At 49.4% G+C, this 17,901-nt stretch overlaps 1 protein-coding gene across 1 annotated transcript in view; it reads left to right on the top strand.

Moving 5' to 3' along the window:
- prkag3a (protein kinase, AMP-activated, gamma 3a non-catalytic subunit) overlaps window positions 1-16,679 on the top strand; it is a 36,936-nt gene extending 20,257 nt beyond the window's left edge. The window contains exons 8-13 of the mRNA XM_078404361.1: window positions 1,261-1,387; window positions 2,506-2,671; window positions 9,858-9,895; window positions 11,921-12,067; window positions 13,980-14,073; window positions 16,438-16,679. Of these exons, the coding sequence (XP_078260487.1) occupies window positions 1,261-1,387; window positions 2,506-2,671; window positions 9,858-9,895; window positions 11,921-12,067; window positions 13,980-14,073; window positions 16,438-16,505 (640 nt within the window). The 3' untranslated portion in view covers window positions 16,506-16,679. The remainder of the gene's footprint in view (window positions 1-1,260; window positions 1,388-2,505; window positions 2,672-9,857; window positions 9,896-11,920; window positions 12,068-13,979; window positions 14,074-16,437) is intronic.
- The last annotated feature ends 1,222 nt before the right edge of the window (window positions 16,680-17,901 follow it).

The raw sequence follows: 17,901 nt of genomic DNA, 5'->3' as shown, positions 1-17,901 counted from the left end.
TGCGGTCTTGCATGGAGTTGTTGGACACTGGGCTGGATGGGTTGAAAGGTATACGATACAATATAATACAATACAATACAATATATCTTTATTGTCATTGTACAGGGGTACAATGAGATTGGCAATGCGCCTCCCATACGATGCAATAAATTAATTAGCTAGTCAGTATTAATTTAAACAACCCAATGAAACAAATTAGAAACAGTTTTAAAACAGAATAAAGTGCAAGTAGATCTGTGCCGGTTCACTGTGCGATGTGACCATCCGGCTCAGCAGGACCGGTTCATGGCAGCTATGGCCCTGGGGATGAAGCTGTTCCTGAGTCTGGAGGTGCGGGCGTAGAAGGCCTTGCATCGTCTGCCCGATGGTAGAAGTTCGAACAGACTGTTGCAGGGGTGTGAAGAGTCTTTGTGGATGCTGGTGGCTTTTCTGAGGCATCGTGTGTTGTAGATGCCCTCCAAGGCTGGTAGCTGTGTTCCGATGGTCCTCTGAGCTCTATGGACTCATAGAGATAGCTGAAGAGCTTTCCTCTCTGCCTCCGTGCAGCTGAGGTACCACACAGGGATGCCATGCGTTAGGATGCTCTCTATGGTGCAGCGGTAGAAGGTCGTCAGCAGCTGTTGGGGTAGACCAGACTTCTTCAGTGTTCTCAGGTAGAACAGTCGTTGCTGTGCCTTCTTGAAGGCGTATGTTGAAAGACTGGAGCGACTAGGCTTGTATACACTGGAATTTAGAAGGATGAGAGGAGATCTTATCGAAACGTATAAGATTATTAAGGGGTTGAACACGTTAGAGGCAGGAAACATGTTCCCAATGTTGGGGGAGTCCAGAACAAGGGGCCACAGTTTAAGAATAAGGGGTAGGCCATTTAGAACTGAGATGAGGAAAAACTTTTTCAGTCAGAGAGTTGTAAATCTGTGGAATTCTCTGGCGCAGAAGGCAGTGGAGACCAATTCTCTGAATGCATTCAAGAGAGAGAGCTGGATAGAGCTCTAAAGGATAGCGGAGTCAGGGGGTATGGGGAGAGGGCAGGAACAGGGTACTGATTGAGAATGATCAGCCATGGTCACCTTGAATGGCGGTGCTGGCTCGAAGGGCCGAATGGCCTCCTCCTGCACCTGTTGTTAATTGTCTATTGTCTATTGACCAGCGCAGCAGTGTTAGTTATGTTCCCATGCTGTATCTTAGTTAATCTGCCAAGTGTCTGGTGTTGGCTGCTCTCTGATTTTATTTTCCTCCCCTGTTGTTTCCCACCCACAGCCTGTTCGACGCAGTTTACTCTCTGATTAAGAACAAAATTCACCGGCTGCCGGTTATTGACCCAGTGTCGGGGAACGTGCTCTACATTCTGACGCACAAACGCATCCTAAAGTACTTACACCTCTTTGTGAGTCCCTCGTCTGTATCTATCTATATCTAGACACTAAAACTCTCGTGTGTTTGTTTGTTTGTTTGTTCCTGAACTACGGCCAAAACGGTACACGATAGCGCGACAATTTTAGGCCCACCTTACTCACCGTCGTCCCTTTGGTGCTAATGGAAGAAGTTTCATTGAAATCGGTGTTACATTTTTTAAGTTATTCACATTTTAAAGTTTAAATCTATCTCCTAGGGAGGGAGGGGAGGAGGATAAGGGGGGGTTGAGGGGGATGGTGCGGGGGGAGGGGAAGGGGGAGGGGGAAGGGGGAGGGGAGAGGGAGGGGGAGGGATGGGATGGAGGGAGGGAGGGGGGCAGGGGGGAGATAAGATCCCCTCTCTTCCTTCTAAATTCCAGTGAATACAAGCCCAGTCGACCCATTATAGACAATAGACAATAGGTGCAGGAGGAGGCCATTCGGCCCTTCTCTTGAAGGCATTCAGTGATTTGGCCTCCACTGCCTTCTGAGGCAGAGAATTCCACAGATTCACAACTCTCTGACTGAAAAAGTTTTTCCTCGTCTCAGTTCTAAATGGCCTACCCCTTATTCTTAAACTGTGGCCCCTTGTTCTGGACTCCCCCAACATTAGGAACATGTTTCCTGCCTCTAACGTGTCCAACCCCTTAATAATCTTATACTTTTCGATATGATCTCCTCTCATCCTTCTAAATTCCAGAGAGAGTTAGATTTAGCTCTTAGGGCTAATGGAATCAAGGGGTATGGGGAGAAAGCAGGAACGGGGTACTGATTGAGAATGATCAGCCATGATCATACTGAATGGCGGTGCTGGCTCGAAGGGCCGAATGACCTCCTCCTGCACCTATTGTCTATTGTCTATTGTGAACGGGGTGATCGCCGGTCGGCTCGGCCGGCCGAAGGGCCTGTTTCCACGCTGTATCATCAAAGTAGAAAGTCTGAAGGCTTCCTGGTTCTCAATCAGTACCCCGTTCCTGCCTTCTCCCCATACCCCCTGACTCCGCTATCCTTAAGATAGCTATTCTATCTAATCCATTCTTTCATCGTACATCGCCGGTCCCTGCAGACGATGCGTCGATCTGACCCTCTCCCTGTTTTGGATTTTCTCCAGGCCTCCAAGTTGGCCAAGCCGGCCTTCATGAAGAAGACCCTCCAGGAGCTGAGGATCGGCACGTACAGGCAAGTGGCCCTGGTGGAGGAGACGTCCACCGTGTACCAGGCCCTCACCACCTTTGTGGCACGGAGGGTCTCGGCACTGCCTGTCGTCAACAAGCTGGGTGAGTCGAGAGAAAACGCACACCTCCAGATTAGAGACCAGTTTAGGGACTAATAGACTCAAGAACAGCTTCTACCCCAGCGTCATACGTGAGCTGAACACTGCCAGACACTCACAGTGTTGAGGCCAGTTCATTGGCTATATTTAAGAGGGAGTTAGATGTGGCTAAACGGATCAGGGGGTATGGAGAGAAGGCAGGTACGGGATACTGAGTGGGATGATCAGCCATGATCATATTTGAATGGCGGTGCAGGCTCGAAGGGCCGAATGGCCTACTCCTGCACCTATTTTCTATGTTTCTAAAACTGAATGGAAGGAACGGAACTGATCGGAACACTGTCAGTTACTTGTCAGAAAACATAAGCCTCAATTTAATACAAGTTTACATCCTACTGCACTTATGTTGCTTAACATTTGCTAAACTTATTACATGTTACACCCGACTGCACCTTATATTTAATTACATTATTTCTTTTATTTAAAAAGAAAAACGGCACTACCGATGCATTTGCAATATGTTAGCTCTGATTGCTGTGCAATAACTTGCTGTCTTGGTTGCACTCTACACTGCCTTGACCGCATTGTAATTGTTTTGTCTATATTGTATTAGAGGTCAGTTTGTTTAATTCAGTAGATTAGGTTTAGCTTGTTATGGATAAAGGTTTATCATTTGTACTGTTTGCTGTGTGTGATTGCATCATCTGGACTGCTTTAATCGATCATCCACAATCAGTACCCCGTTCCTGCCTTCTCCCCATACCCCTTGACTCCGCTATCCTTAAGAGCTCTATCTAGCTCTCTCTTGAATGCATTCAGAGAATTGGCCTCCACTGCCTTCTGAGGCAGAGAATTCCACAGATTCACAACTCTCTGACTGAAAATGTTTTTCCTCATCTCAGTTCTAAATGGCCTACCCCTTATTCTTAAACTGTGGCCCCTTGTTCTGGACTCCCCCAACATTGGGAACATGTTTCCTGCCTCTAACGTGTCCAACCCCTTAATAATCTTATTCGTTTCGATAAGATCTCCTCTCATCCTTCTAAATTCCAGTAGTCGCTCCAGTCTTTCAACATATGATATTCCCCCCATTCCGGGAATTAACCTAGTAAACGATCCTACAATCTAGACTACGGGTGCTGTCTATACGGAGTTTGCACGTTCTCCCCGTGACCTGGGAGTGCTGGTGCAGGATTCCCAAAACGTTAACCTGCAAGTCGAATCGGTAGTAAAGAAAGCAAACACAATGTACACAAAATCATGAGAGGAATAGATCGGGTAGATGCACGTCGAACAAGGGCAGGACCTACACAGTGAATGGTTGGCCTCTGGGGAGTGTGGCAGAGCAGAGGGATCTAGGAGTGCAGGTGCATGGTTCCTTGAAGGTCGAGTCGCAGGTAGGCAAGGTGTTCAAAAAGGCTTTTGGCACTTTGGCCTTCATCGGTCAGAGTATTGAGTATAGAAGTTGGGAGGTCATGTTGCAGTTGTATAAGACTTTGGTGAGGCCCCATTTAGAATATTGTGTTCAGTTCTGGGCACCATGTTATAGGAAAGATATTGTTAAGCTTGAAAGGGTTCAGAAAAGATTTACGAGGATGTTGCCAGGACTAGAGGGTGTGTGCTATAGGGAGAGGTTGAGTAGGCTGGGTCTCTATTCCATGGAGTGCAGGAGGATGAGGGGAGATCTTATAGAGGTGTATAAAATCATGAGAGGAATAGCTCGGGCAGACGCACAGTCTTTTACCCAGAGTAGGGGAATCGAGGACCAGAGGACATAGGTTCAAGGTGAAGAAGAAAAGATTGAATAGGAATGCGAGGGGGAAACTTTTTCACACAGAGGGTGGTGGGTGTATGGAACGAGCTGCCAGAGGAGGTAGTTGAGGCTGGGACTATCCCATCGTTTAAGAAACAGTTGGACAGGCACATGGATAGGATAGGTTTGGAAGGAGATGGACCAAGCGCAGACAAGTGGGACTAGTGTAGCTGGGACATTGTTGGCCGGTGTGGGCGAGTTGGGTCGAGGGGCCTGTTTCCACACTGTATGACTCTGTGACTCTATGACTAATGCTAGCATTCATTTTGAGAGGGCTTGTATACGACAACAGATGCAATGCTGAGGCTTTATAAGGCGCTGGTTAGGCCGCATTTGGAATATTGTGAGCACTTTTGGGCGCGGTATCTGAAGAAGGTCTCCGTGTGACCACGTGGGTTTTCTCCAGGCGCCCCAGCTTCTCTACGAGACGCGCAGGTTTGTAGGGTTAAATGGCTCCCGTAAAATTGTAAACTGTCTCTGGTGTGTCAGACAGTGCTGGTGTATGCGGTGATCGCCGGGTCGGCGTGGGCTCGGTGGGCCGAATGGCCAGTTTCCGCGCTGTGCCTCTAAACGAAACTAGTCAGTCAAACTGGACAGTCAAGAAATAAACAACTTAAAATTAAAATTCTGTGCTGAATCTCAAGAGTCTAAAGTGCTTCGGTTAAATGAAATTAGTATACAGTAACTGAGAATAATATGCAGGAAAAAATGTACCCGATGATGGGGGAGTCCAGAACCAGGGGCCACACACGGTCTAAGAATAAAGGGGAGGCCATTTAAAACTGAGGCGAGAAAAAACGTTTTTCACCCAGAGAGTTGTGAATTTGTGGAATTCTCTGCCACAGAGGGCAGTGGAGGCCAATTCACTGATGGATTTAAAAGAGAGTTATATAGAGCTCTAGGGGCTAGCGGAATCAAGGGATATGGGGAGAAGGCAGGCACGGGTTACTGATTGTGGATGATCAGCCATGATCACAATGAATGGCGGTGCTGGCTCGAAGGGCCGAATGACCTCCTCCTGCACCTATTTTCTATGTTTGTAAGTGCTAATCACAGTGAGAAGTCAGGTAAATTGGACAATCAGGCAATTTAATTGGTGATATAAGCAATACTTGCAAAAGGGTGCAGCCCTGTTCAGGTGCAGCCCAGTGAGGGAAGTGCGAGTCTTTGGCTGCGAGTCTTCGGCGAGGAGGCTGAGGTGAGGAGGATACGATTGTTTTAAGCCAGAGCTGGTTATAGACACAAGGTGATGGCGGAAAAGTTGGTGCGGTGTGTTTCCTGCAGGATGTGGGAAGACAGGGACGTCGCTGGAGCTTCTGGGAGCTACACCTGCAAGAACTGTGTCCAGATGCAGCTCCTGAAGGGACGTGTGGTGGAGTTGGAGAGGCAGTTGGATGACCTCAGGGCCATCCGGGAATGCGAGAGTTTCCTCGACAGGACCTATTGTGAGGCTGTCACGCCAAGGGTCCAGGTCGAGCGAAGGTGGGAGACTGTTTCAGGGAGGAGTGGACGTGGACTACAGGAGACCCCAGTGGCTGTGCCTATTGCAAATAGGTATACCCTCTTGGGAACTGTCGGGGCAGAAGACGTTTCCAGTCCGAGTGGCGGACCTGTTGGCAAGGATACTCGACAGGGGAGACCGAAGTCTGGAAGAGCCGTAGTGGTCGGTGACTCCATAGTCCGAGGGACGGACAGAAGATTCTGTGGCAGCAGGAGGGACTTGAGGATGGTCTGTTGCCTCCCTGGTGCCAGGGTTCAACACATCACAGACCGGCTTCAGAAAATCCTAGTGAGGGAAGGCGATCAACCTGAAGTCGTTGTGCACGTGGGCACGAATGACGTCGGGCGGAAGAGGAAGGAGGTGCTACAGCGGGAGTTTAGAGAGTTGGGAAAAGCACTGAGAAGTAGGACGTCGAAGGTGGTTATTTCTGGACTGCTACCGGTACCTCGTGCTGGTGAGGCCAGGAACAGAGAGATAGAGGGTATGAATATATGGCTGAGGGGCTGGTGCAGAGAGCAGGGATTTAGATTTCTGGACCACTGGGATCTCTTCTGGGCTAGGGGTGACTTGTACAAAAGGGACGGGTTGCATCTTAACAGCAGGGGGACAAACATTCTGGCAGGCAGGTTTGCTAGTGTGACACCTGTGGCTTTAAACTAAGTAGTGGGGGGGAGGGGTTAACAAATTGTGAATATGAAGATGAGGTAAAAGGGAATACAGGAGATATTGCAAAAGACTCTCGGAAGAATGGGAACAGAAGTTCTAGAGCGGAAAAGAAATTAAGGGCAGGGCCAATTGTGAACGATGTGAGAGGGGAGGTAAATACAGAAGTTAAAGTGTTGTACTTAAATGCGCGTAGTATAAAAAATAAAGTGGATGAGCTTGAGGCTCAGTTAGTCATGGGCAAGTATGATGTTGTAGGGATCACTGAGACATGGCTACAAGAGGACCAGGGCTGGGAACTGAATATTCAGGGGTACACAACGTATAGAAAAGACAGACAGGTGGGCAGAGGGGGTGGGGTTGCTCTGATGGTAAGGAATGATATTCATTCCCTTGCAAGGGGTGACATAGAATCAGGAGATGTTGAATCAGTATGGATAGAAATGAGAAATTGTAAGGGTAAAAAGACCCTAATGGGAGTTATCTACAGGCCCCCAAACAGTAGCCTCGACATAGGGTGCAAGTTGAATCAGGAGATAAAATTGGCGTGTCAAAAATGTAATGCTACGGTGGTTATGGGAGATTTCAACATGCAGGTAGACTGGGAAAATCAGGTTGGAAATGGACCCCAGGAAAGAGAGTTTGTAGAGTGCCTTCGAGATGGATTCTTAGAACAGCTTGTACTGGAGCCTACCAGGGAGAAGGCAATTCTGGATTTAGTGTTGTGTAATGATCCTGATCTGATAAGGGGACTAGAGGTAAAAGAGCCATTAGGAGGCAGTGATCACAACATGATAAGTTTTACTCTGCAAATGGAAAGGCAGAAGGGAAAATCGGAAGTGTCGGTATTACAGTATAGCAAAGGGGATTACAGAGGCATGAGGCAGGAGCTGGCCAAAATTGATTGGAAGGAGGCCCTAGCAGGGAAGACGGTAGAACAGCAATGGCAGGTATTCCTGGGAATAATGCAGAGGTTGCAGGATCAATTTATTCCAAAGAGGTGGAAAGACTCTAAGGGGAGTAAGAGACACCTGTGGCTGACAAGGGAAGTCAGGGACAGCATAAAAATTAAGGAGAGGAAGTATAACATAGCAAAGAAGAGTGGGAAGACAGAGGATTGGGACTCTTTTAAAGAGCAACAAAAGTTAACTAAAAAGGCAATACGGGGAGAAAAGATGAGGTACGAGGGTAAACTAGCCAATAATATAAAGGAGGATAGCAAAAGTTTTTTTAGGTACGTGAAGAGGAAAAAAATAGTCAAGGCAAATGTGGGTCCCTTGAAGACAGAAGCAGGGGAATTTATTATGGGGAACAAAGAAATGGCAGACGAGTTAAACCGTTACTTTGGATCTGTCTTCACTGAGGAAGATACACACAATCTCCCAAATGTTCTAGGGTCCGGAGAACCTAGGGTGATGGAGGAACTGAAGGAAATCCACATTAGGCAGGAAATGGTTTTGGGTAGACTGATGGGACTGAAGGCTGATAAATCCCCAGGGCCTGATGGTCTGCATCCCAGAGTACTTAAGGAGGTGGCTCTAGAAATAGTGGAAGCATTGGAGATCATTTTTCAATGTTCTATAGATTCAGGATCAGTTCCTGTGGATTGGAGGATAGCAAATGTTATCCCACTTTTTAAGAAAGGAGGGAGAGAGAAAACGGGTAATTATAGACCAGTTAGTCTGACATCAGTGGTGGGGAAGATGCTGGAGTCAATTATAAAAGACGAAATTGCTGAGCATTTGGATAGCAGTAACGGGATCATTCCGAGTCAGCATGGATTTACGAAGGGGAAATCATGCTTGACAAATCTACTGGAGTTTTTTGAGGATGTAACTAGGAAAATTGACAAGGGAGAGTCAGTGGATGTGGTGTACCTCGACTTTCAGAAAGCCTTCGACAAGGTCCCACATAGGAGATTAGTGGGCAAAATTATGGGAACATGGTATTGGGGGTAGGGTACTGACATGGATAGAAAATTGGTTGACAGACAGAAAGCAAAGAGTGGGGATAAATGGGTCCCTTTCGGAATGGCAGGCAGTGACCAGTGGGGTACCGCAAGGTTCGGTGCTGGGACCCCAGCTATTTACGATATACATTAATGACTTAGACGAAGGGATTAAAAGTACCATTAGCAAATTTGCAGATGATACTAAGTTGGGGGGTAGTGTGAATTGTGAGGAAGATGCAATAAGGCTGCAGGGTGACTTGGACAGGTTGTGTGAGTGGGCGGATACATGGCAGATGCAGTTTAATGTAGATAAGTGTGAGGTTATTCACTTTGGAAGTAAGAATAGAAAGGCAGATTATTATCTGAATGGTGTCAAGTTAGGAGGAGGGGGAGTTCAACGAGATCTGGGTGTCCTAGTGCATCAGTCAATGAAAGGAAGCATGCAGGTTCAGCAGGCAGTGAAGAAAGCCAATGGAATGTTGGCCTTCGTAACAAGAGGAGTTGAGTATAGGAGCAAAGAGGTCCTTCTACAGTTGTACCGGGCCCTGGTGAGACCGCACCTGGAGTACTGTGTGCAGTTTTGGTCTCCAAATTTGAGGAAGGATATTCTTGCTATGGAGGGCGTGCAGCGTAGGTTCACTAGGTTAATTCCCGGAATGGCGGGACTGTCGTATGTTGAAAGGCTGGAGCGATTGGGCTTGTATACACTGGAATTTAGAAGGATGAGGGGGGATCTTATTGAAACATATAAGATAATTAGGGGATTGGACACATTAGAGGCAGATAACATGTTCCCAATGTTGGGGGAGTCCAGAACAAGGGGCCACAGTTTGAGAATAAGGGGTAGGCCATTTAGAACGGAGATGAGGAAGAACTTTTTCAGTCAGAGGGTGGTGAAGGTGTGGAATTCTCTGCCTCAGAAGGCAGTGGAGGCCAGTTCGTTGGATGCTTTCAAGAGAGAGCTGGATAGAGCTCTTAAGGATAGCGGAGTGAGGGGGTATGGGGAGAAGGCAGGAACGGGGTACTGATTGAGAGTGATCAGCCATGATCGCATTGAATGGCGGTGCTGGCTCGAAGGGCTGAATGGCCTACTCCTGCACCTATTGTCTATTGTCTATTGTCTATTGTATGTTTCTAATATTGATGGTACTTCATAGGGTCAGCATGGGGAAGGTGGGCCGAGGGGCCTGTTTCACTATTGTCTAGCTCTACCACATATCTGATTTTAAACACATATTTATTAACTTTTTCCTTTTATCCAGGTAAAGTGGTGAATCTTTACTCGAGGTTCGATGCCATCGTAAGTACATTATTTTGCAGCCGTGTAGAGTTTGTGTGGGCCAGTACGGTGTGGAGAGCTACCACTGATTCATTGGGCCGAATGGCCTCATCTTGCACCATAACAATTCCATTCCATCCTGGAGTAGTCCAGGAATAGCATGCCAACTGAATGCCCACAAGAAGCGGACTTAGAAGGGAATTAATCAGCTTTGGAGTTAGGTTTGGGTTTATTATGGTCACGTGTACCGAGGTACAGTGAAAGGCTTTGTTATAGAAACAGAAACGTAGACAATAGGTGCAGGGGTAGGCCATTCGGCCGTTCAATAGACAATAGACAATAGGTGCAGGAATAGGCCATTCGGCCCTTCGAGCCAGCACCGCCATTCAATGTGATCATGGCTGATCATTCTCAATCAGTACCCTGTTCCTGCCTTCTCCCCATACCTCCTAACTCCGCTATCCTTAAGAGCTCTATCTACCTCTCTCTTGAATGCATTCAGAGAATTGGCCTCCACTGCCTTCTGAGGCAGAGAATTCCACAGATTCACAACTCTCTGACTGAAAAAGTTTTTCCTCATCTCAGTTCTAAATGGCCTACCCCTTATTCTTAAACTGTGGCCCCTTGTTCTGGACTCCCCCAACATTGGGAACGTGTTTCCTGCCTCTAACCTGTCCAACCCCTTAATAATCTTATATGTTTCGATAAGATCCCCTCTCATCCTTCTAAATTCCAGTGTATACAAGCCTAGTCGCTCCAGTCTTTCAACATCTTATACGTTCGATCCCGACTACGGGTGCTGTCTGTACGGAGTTTGTACGTTCTCCCCGTGACCTGCGTGGGTTTACTCCGAGAACTTCAGTTTCCTCCCACACTCCAAAGACGTACAGGTTTGCTGGTATAAATGTAAAAATTGTCCCTGGCATCTAGATCATGCTCGAGTGCAGGGATCGCTGGTCGATGCGGACTCAGTGGGCTGATGGGCCTGTTTCCACACTGTATCTCTAAAGTAAATTAAACTAAAGGTAGAGCAAAGGGGAAGATACAGAGTGCAGAATATAGTTCTCAGTGTTGTCGCGCACCAGTTCCACAGACAAAGTCCAATGTCCGCAATGGGGTAGAGGTGAATCGGACAGTGCCCCAGCTTATGGAAGGACCATTCAAAAGCCTGACAACAGAGGGGAAGAAGCTGTCCCTGAGTCTGGTGGTGCGCGCTTTCAAGCTTCTGTACCTTCTGCCGGACGGGAGCAGAGAGAAGAAGGAATGGCCGGGGTGGGACAGGGACAAAGTCTTTGATGATGTTGGCTGCTTTCCTGAGGCAGCATGAGGTGTAGAAACATAGAAACATAGAAAATAGGTGCAGGAGGAGGCCATTCGCCCCTTCGAGCCAGTACCGCCATTCATTGTGATCATGGCTGATCATCCACAATCAGTAACCCGTGCCTGCCTTCTCCCCATATCCCTTGATTCCGCTAGCCCCTAGAGCTCTATCCAACTCTCTCTTGAATTCATCCAGTGAATCGGCCTCCACTGCCCTCTGTGGCAGAGAATTCCACAGATTCACAACGAATGGCCTAATTTTGATCTTGTCATCAGTTCACAACAGTGATAGAAACAGAATTAGGCCATTCGGCCCATCAAGTCTACTCCACCATTCAATCATGGCTGATCTATCTCTCCCTCCCAACCCCATCCTCCTGCCTTTTCCCCGTAACCCCTGACACCCGCACCAACCAAGAATCTATCTATATCTGCCTTAAAAATATCAATTGAATTGGCCTCCATGGCTTCTGTGGCAAAGAATTCACCACCGATTCACCACCCTCTGATTAGAAACATAGAAAAATAAAGGAAGTAGGTGCAGGAGGAGGCCATTCGGCCCTTCGAGCCAGCACCGCCAATCAATATGATCATGGCTGATCATCCAGAATCAATACCCCGTCCCTGCTTTCTCCCCGTATCCCTTGATTCCATTAGCCATAGGAGCTTACGCCGAACTCTCTCTTGCAAACTCCTGAACTAATGAAGGCCGTTCCCTTTCCGCAGAATCTTGCAGCGCAGAAGGCTTACAACAATCTGGACGTGAGTGTGAAGGAGGTGTTGGACCAGCGGTGGCACTGCTTCGAGAACGTTCTCAAGTGCTACGCCCACGAGACCCTGGAAGTCATCATCGACCGTCTCGTGGAACACGAGGTGTGGCCACAACAGAGTCATAGACAATAGACCCCATTCTCCTGCAGGAGGAAGCCATTCGGCCCTCCGAGCCAGCACCGCCATTCAATGTGATCATGGCTGATCATTCTCAATCAGTACCCCGTTCCTGCCTTCTCCCCATACCCCCTGACTCCGCTATCCTTAAGAGCTCTATCCAGCTCTCTCTTGAATGCATTCAGAGAATTGGCCTCCACTGCCCTCTGAGGCAGAGAATTCCACAGATTCACAACTCTCTGACTGAAAAGGTTTTTCCTCATCTCCATTCTAAATGGCCTACCCCTTATTCTTAAACTGTGGCCCCTTGTTCTGGACTCCCCCAACATTGGGAACATGTTTCCTGCCTCTAACGTGTCCAACCCCTTAATAATCTTATACGTTTCGATAAGAGGTTATGGGGAGAAGGCAGGAGAATGGGGTTGAGAAGCAGAGATAGATCAGCCGTGATTGAATGGTGGAGTTGACTTGATGGGCCGAAGGGCCTTATTCTGCTCCTATAACTTAAAGTATGAAGTTGTAACAAATTTGGAAGTTTTCCCTGGAGTGCTGGGAGCCGAGGGGCGACTTTGCACAAGTATCTAAAGTTATTAAGTGCATAGATAGGGCATACAGTATGTTTACGATGAGGGGGGTTCGGGGTGGGGAGGATTGGATAGGAATCTGAGGGGTAACATGTTTCCTGCCTCTAACGTGTCCAACCCCTTAATAATCTTATATGTTTCGATAAGATCCCCTCTCACCCTTCTAAATTCATAGAGTGATACAGCGTGGAAACAGACCCTTCGGCCCAACTGGCCCACACCGGCCAACATGTCCCAGCTACACTAGTCCCACCTGCCCGCGTTCGGTCCATATCCCTCCAAACCTGTCCTATCCATGTACCTGTCTAAATGCTTCTTAAACGTTGGGATAGTCCCAGCCTCATCTACCTCCTCTGGCAGCTCGTTCCATACACCCACCACCCTTTTGTGTGGAAATATCACCCCTTGGATTCTTATTAAATCTTTTCCCCTTCACTTTATGAAGATAAAAGTTCAGGACTGCTCTCTGGTTGTTGGTCGGATGGTTAACAGCTGGGAGGAAACTGTCCCTGAATCTGGAGGTGTGCGTTTTCACACTTCTGTACCTCTTGCCCGATGGGAGAGGGGGGAAGAGGGAGTGGTCGGGGTGAGACTGGTCCTTGATTGTGCTGCTGGCCTTGCCGAGGCAGCGTGAGGTGTAGATGGAGTCAATGGAAGGGAGGTTGGTTTGTGTGATGGTCTGGGCTGCATCTAGTGTTGCCAACTGTCCCCTATTAGCCGGGACATCCCGCATATTGGGCTAAATTGGTTCATCCCATACGGGACTCACCTTGTCCCGTATTAGGCCCTGTAGGCCCGGGCCCTGTAGGCTGTAGGCCCGGACGCTGTAGGCCCGGACGCTGTAGGCCCGGACGCTGTAGGCCCGGACGCTATAGGCCCGGACGCTGTTGGCCCGGACGCTGTAGGCCCGGACGCTGTAGGCCCGGACAGTGTAGGCCCGGACAGTGTAGGCCCTGACAGTGTAGGCCCGGACGCTGTAGGCCCGGACGCTGTAGGCCCGGACGCTGTAGGCCCGGACACTGTAGGCCTGGACACTGTAGGCCAGGACACTGTAGGCCCGTTGGCCGAAGTAGGCCCAGACAGCGTAACAAGCTGCCTCCCGGCCCGGGCGGCCGCCATTGGTGGAGCGGGAGCACGTGGCCGCTGGCTGTGTGAGATCACGTGGGGCGCGGGGCGGTGACGTCACCTTTTGTCCCTTATTTGGGGGTGAGATAGTTGGCAACACTAGCTGTGTCCACAAGTCTTGGCGATTCCTAGCGGTCTTGGGTGGAGCTGTTTCCCAAAGTCACCTGCTGGTTGTGTCTCTTCTCCAGGTCCATCGGCTGGTGTTGGTGGATGAGGAGGACGTGGTCCAAGGGATTGTCTCGCTGTCCGACATGCTCCAAGCCCTGGTCCTCTCTCCGGCAGGTATAAACGCTCTGTACACCTGAGCACGCAGGGCCCTCCTCTCTACCATACCATCCCTGAAGTGATCAGGTAGGTGCAGTGGTCAGCAGGCAGACTTGATCTGGACTGCATTGGAGTGGTGGCGAGGAACCACTAGGGTTGCCAACTTCCTCACTCCCAAATACTGGGCAAGGTGACGTCACCGCCCCCCCGCGCCCCACATGACCTCACCCGGCCAGTGGCCACGTGCTCCCGCTCCACCAATGGCGGCCGCCCGGGCCGGGAGGCGGGTTGCTACGCGACCTCCGTCAGGCGGCGTCCAGGGCTCCAGACCTACAGCAGACCCCGGGCCTACAGCGTCCGGGCCTACAGCGTCCGGGCCTACAGCGTCCGGGCCTACAGCACCCCCCCAGGCCCCTAATGCGGGACAAGGGCGGTCCCGTACGGGACAAACCAATTTAGCCCAAAGTACGGGATAGACAATAGACAATAGGTGCAGGAGGAGGCCATTCGGCCCTTCGAGCCAGCACCACCATTTAAAGTGATCATGGCTGATCATTCTTAATCAGTACCCCGTTCCTGCCTTCTCCCCATACCCCCTGACTCCGCTATCCTTAAGAGCTCTATCTAGCTCTCTCTTGAATGCATTCAGAGAATTGGCATCCACTGCCTTCTGAGGCAGAGAATTCCACAGATTCACAACTCTCTGACTGAAAACGTTTTTCCTCATCTCAGTTCTAGTCGCTCCAGTCTTTCAACATATGACAGTCCCGCCATTCCGGGAATTAACCTAGTAAACCTACGCTGCACGCCCTCAATAGCAAGAATATCCTTCCTCAAATTTGGAGACCAAAACTGCACACAGTACTCCAGGTGCGGTCTCACTAGGGCCCTGTACAACTGTAGAAGGACCTCTTTGCTCCTATATTCAACTCCTCTTGTCATGAAGGCCAACTTATTCCATTGGTTTTCTTCACTGCCTGCTGTACCTGCATGCTTCATTTCAGTGGCTGATGCACTAGGACACCCAGATCTAACTTGATACCATTCAGATATTACTCTGCCTTCCTATTCTTACCACCAAAGTGGATGTCCCGGCTAATAAGGGACAGTTGACAACCTTACCATAAACCTAAGCTGACCCCATTTTACCCTCCCCACATTCCAATCAGCATTCATTGGTTCGACCACTCATCTGAGGGGTAATTTACAGCGGTCAATTAACCCACTCATGCCCAACGCGGCTGGAGAAGGTGGGAGGAGGGCCGAGGGCATTGAATACGTGAGTCTTCTGCTGCCTCAATCCTGACTATGGTCCATACACCCACCACCCTTTGTGTGAAAACCCCTCAGATTCCTATCCAATCCTCCCCACCCCCACCCCCCCAACTCCCCGCATCGTAAACATACTGTATGCCCTCTGGCTCTTGATTCTCCAACTCTTGGTAAACGACTCTGCTTTCACCCTAACTATTGCCCTGGTGGTCTCACAGTTCCCCCAACCCTCATCCTCCTGCGCTCCAAGGATTAAAGCCCCAGCCTGCTCAACCCCTCCCCAAAGCTCAGGCCCTTGTGCCATAGAGTCAGAGAGCGATACAGTGTGGAAACAGGCCCTTCGACCCAACCTGCCCTCACCGGCCAACAATGTCCCAGCTACACTAGTCCCACCTGCCAGCGTTTGGTCCATAGCCCTCCAAACCTGTCCTGTCCATGTACCTCCTCGTTCCATACACCCACCACCCTTTGTGTGAAAAAGTTACCTCCTCTGGCAGCTTCATTCGATGGGATAGTCCCAGCCTCAACTACCTCCTCTGGCAGCTTGCTCCACACGATGGGATAGTCCCAGCCTCAACTACCTCCTCTGGCGGCTTCTTCTAGCAACATCCTCACAAATCTTCTCTGCGCTTTTTCCAGCTGGACAACACACTGAGACACAACGGCGGTGGGAGATATCTTTAGTTTTCCGTTTTTAGTGATACAGTGCGGAAACAGGCCCTTTCGGCCCACCGGGTCCGCGCCGCCCAGCGATCCCCGCACGTTAGCACTATCCTACACCCATCCAAGCCAATTAACCTACATACATACCTGCACGTCTTTGGATTGTGGGAGGAAAACTGTAGATCTCGGAGAAAACCCACGCAGTTCACGGGGGAGAACGTACAAACTCCGTGCGGACAGCGCCCGCGGTCGGGATGGAACCCGGGTCTCCGGCGCTGCATTCGCTGTGAGGCGGCAACTCTGCCACCGTGACCGCCCTGCTGTAAGGCACGATGGTGGTGGGACGTATCTACTGGGGGGGCTGAGCTCATAATCTCCCGACGTTGATCCAATGTGGAGAACTCAAGTCCATTTTCTCTTTCCGTTTCTCTTCCATTTACTGTTCAGGCCTTGACGAACTGTACCGACACCACGCCGGAGATCGCGTGGCGGTTACGGGAACGGGCGGACCATGAGTTTATGGACTGCACACCACGGAATGAACGCTCCTAGCAGGAACAGCTCGCTGCCGCATGCCAGCAAATCCCGGGACTTTCCGCGGGAAAAGATTCCCTGCATGGACAGCCTTGGATTGAATGTGTGGGAAGGAATTGCAGATGCTGGTTTAAACCAAAAGTAGACACAAAAGTGCTGGAGTAACTCAGCGGGTCAGGCAGCATCTCTGGGGAGAAGGAACGGGTGACGTTTTGGCTCTCCCGAGACGTCACCCATTCCTTCTCTCCAGAGATGCTGCCTGACCCGCTGAGTTACTCCAGGTTTTTGTGGCTGTCTTGGATTTAATGCCCTGTTTTAAGCTTGCTATCTAAAGCCTATGCTCCTGTCTAAGTTACCTCAACACTATCGTTGGGTTGAAGATCTCGAGAACACAACATAGAAAAGAGATTAAGGAAATAGAAACAAAGAAACATAGAAAACAGGTGCAGGAGTAGGCCATTCGGCCCTTCGAGCCTGTACGCACCGCCATTCAATATGATCATGGCTGATCATCCAACTCAGTATCCCGTACCTGCCTTCTCTCCATACCCCCTGATCCCTTTAGCCACAAGGGCCACATCTAACTCCCTCTTAAATATAGCCAATGAACTGGCCTCAACTACCTTCTGTGGCAGAGAATTCCACAGATTCACCACTCTCTGTGTGAAAAAAACGTTCTCATCTCGGTCCTAAAAGACTTCCCCCTTATCCTTAAACTGTGACCCCTTGTTCTGGACTTCCCCAACATCGGGAACAATCTTCCTGCATCTAGCCTGTCCAACCCCTTAAGAATTTTGTAAGTTTCTATAAGATCCCCCCTCAATCTTCTAAATTCCAGTGAGTACAAGCCGAGTCTATCCAGTCTTTCTTCATATGAAAGTCCTGCCATCCCAGGAATCAATCTGGTGAACCTTCTCTGTACTCCCTCTATGACAAGAATGTCTTTCCTCAGATTAGGAGACCAAAACTGCACGCAATACTCCAGGTGTGGTCTCACCAATGCCCTGTACAACTGCAGCAGAACCTCCCTGCTCCTATACTCAAATCCCCTCGCTATGAATTTCAACATACCATTCGCTTTCTTCACTGCCTGCTGCACCTGCATGCCTACTTTCAATGACTGGTGTACCACGACACCCAGGTCTCGTTGCATCTCCCCTTCTCCTAATCGGCCACCATTCAGATAATAGTCTGCTTTCCTGTTCTTGCCACCAAAGTGGATAACCTCACATTTATCCACATTATACTGCATCTGCCATGCATTTGCCCACTCACCTAACCTATCCAAGTCACCTTGCAGCCTCCTAGTATCCTCCTCACAGCTAACACTGCCCCCCAGCTTCGTGTCATCTACAAACTTGGAGATGTTGCATTCAA

This window comes from Rhinoraja longicauda, chromosome 8, assembly GCF_053455715.1.
Source record: "Rhinoraja longicauda isolate Sanriku21f chromosome 8, sRhiLon1.1, whole genome shotgun sequence".
NCBI classification, from domain to species: domain Eukaryota; kingdom Metazoa; phylum Chordata; class Chondrichthyes; order Rajiformes; family Arhynchobatidae; genus Rhinoraja; species Rhinoraja longicauda.
The sequence above is the reverse complement of the archived record's forward strand: the minus strand, read 5'-3'. Positions and strand labels throughout refer to the sequence as shown.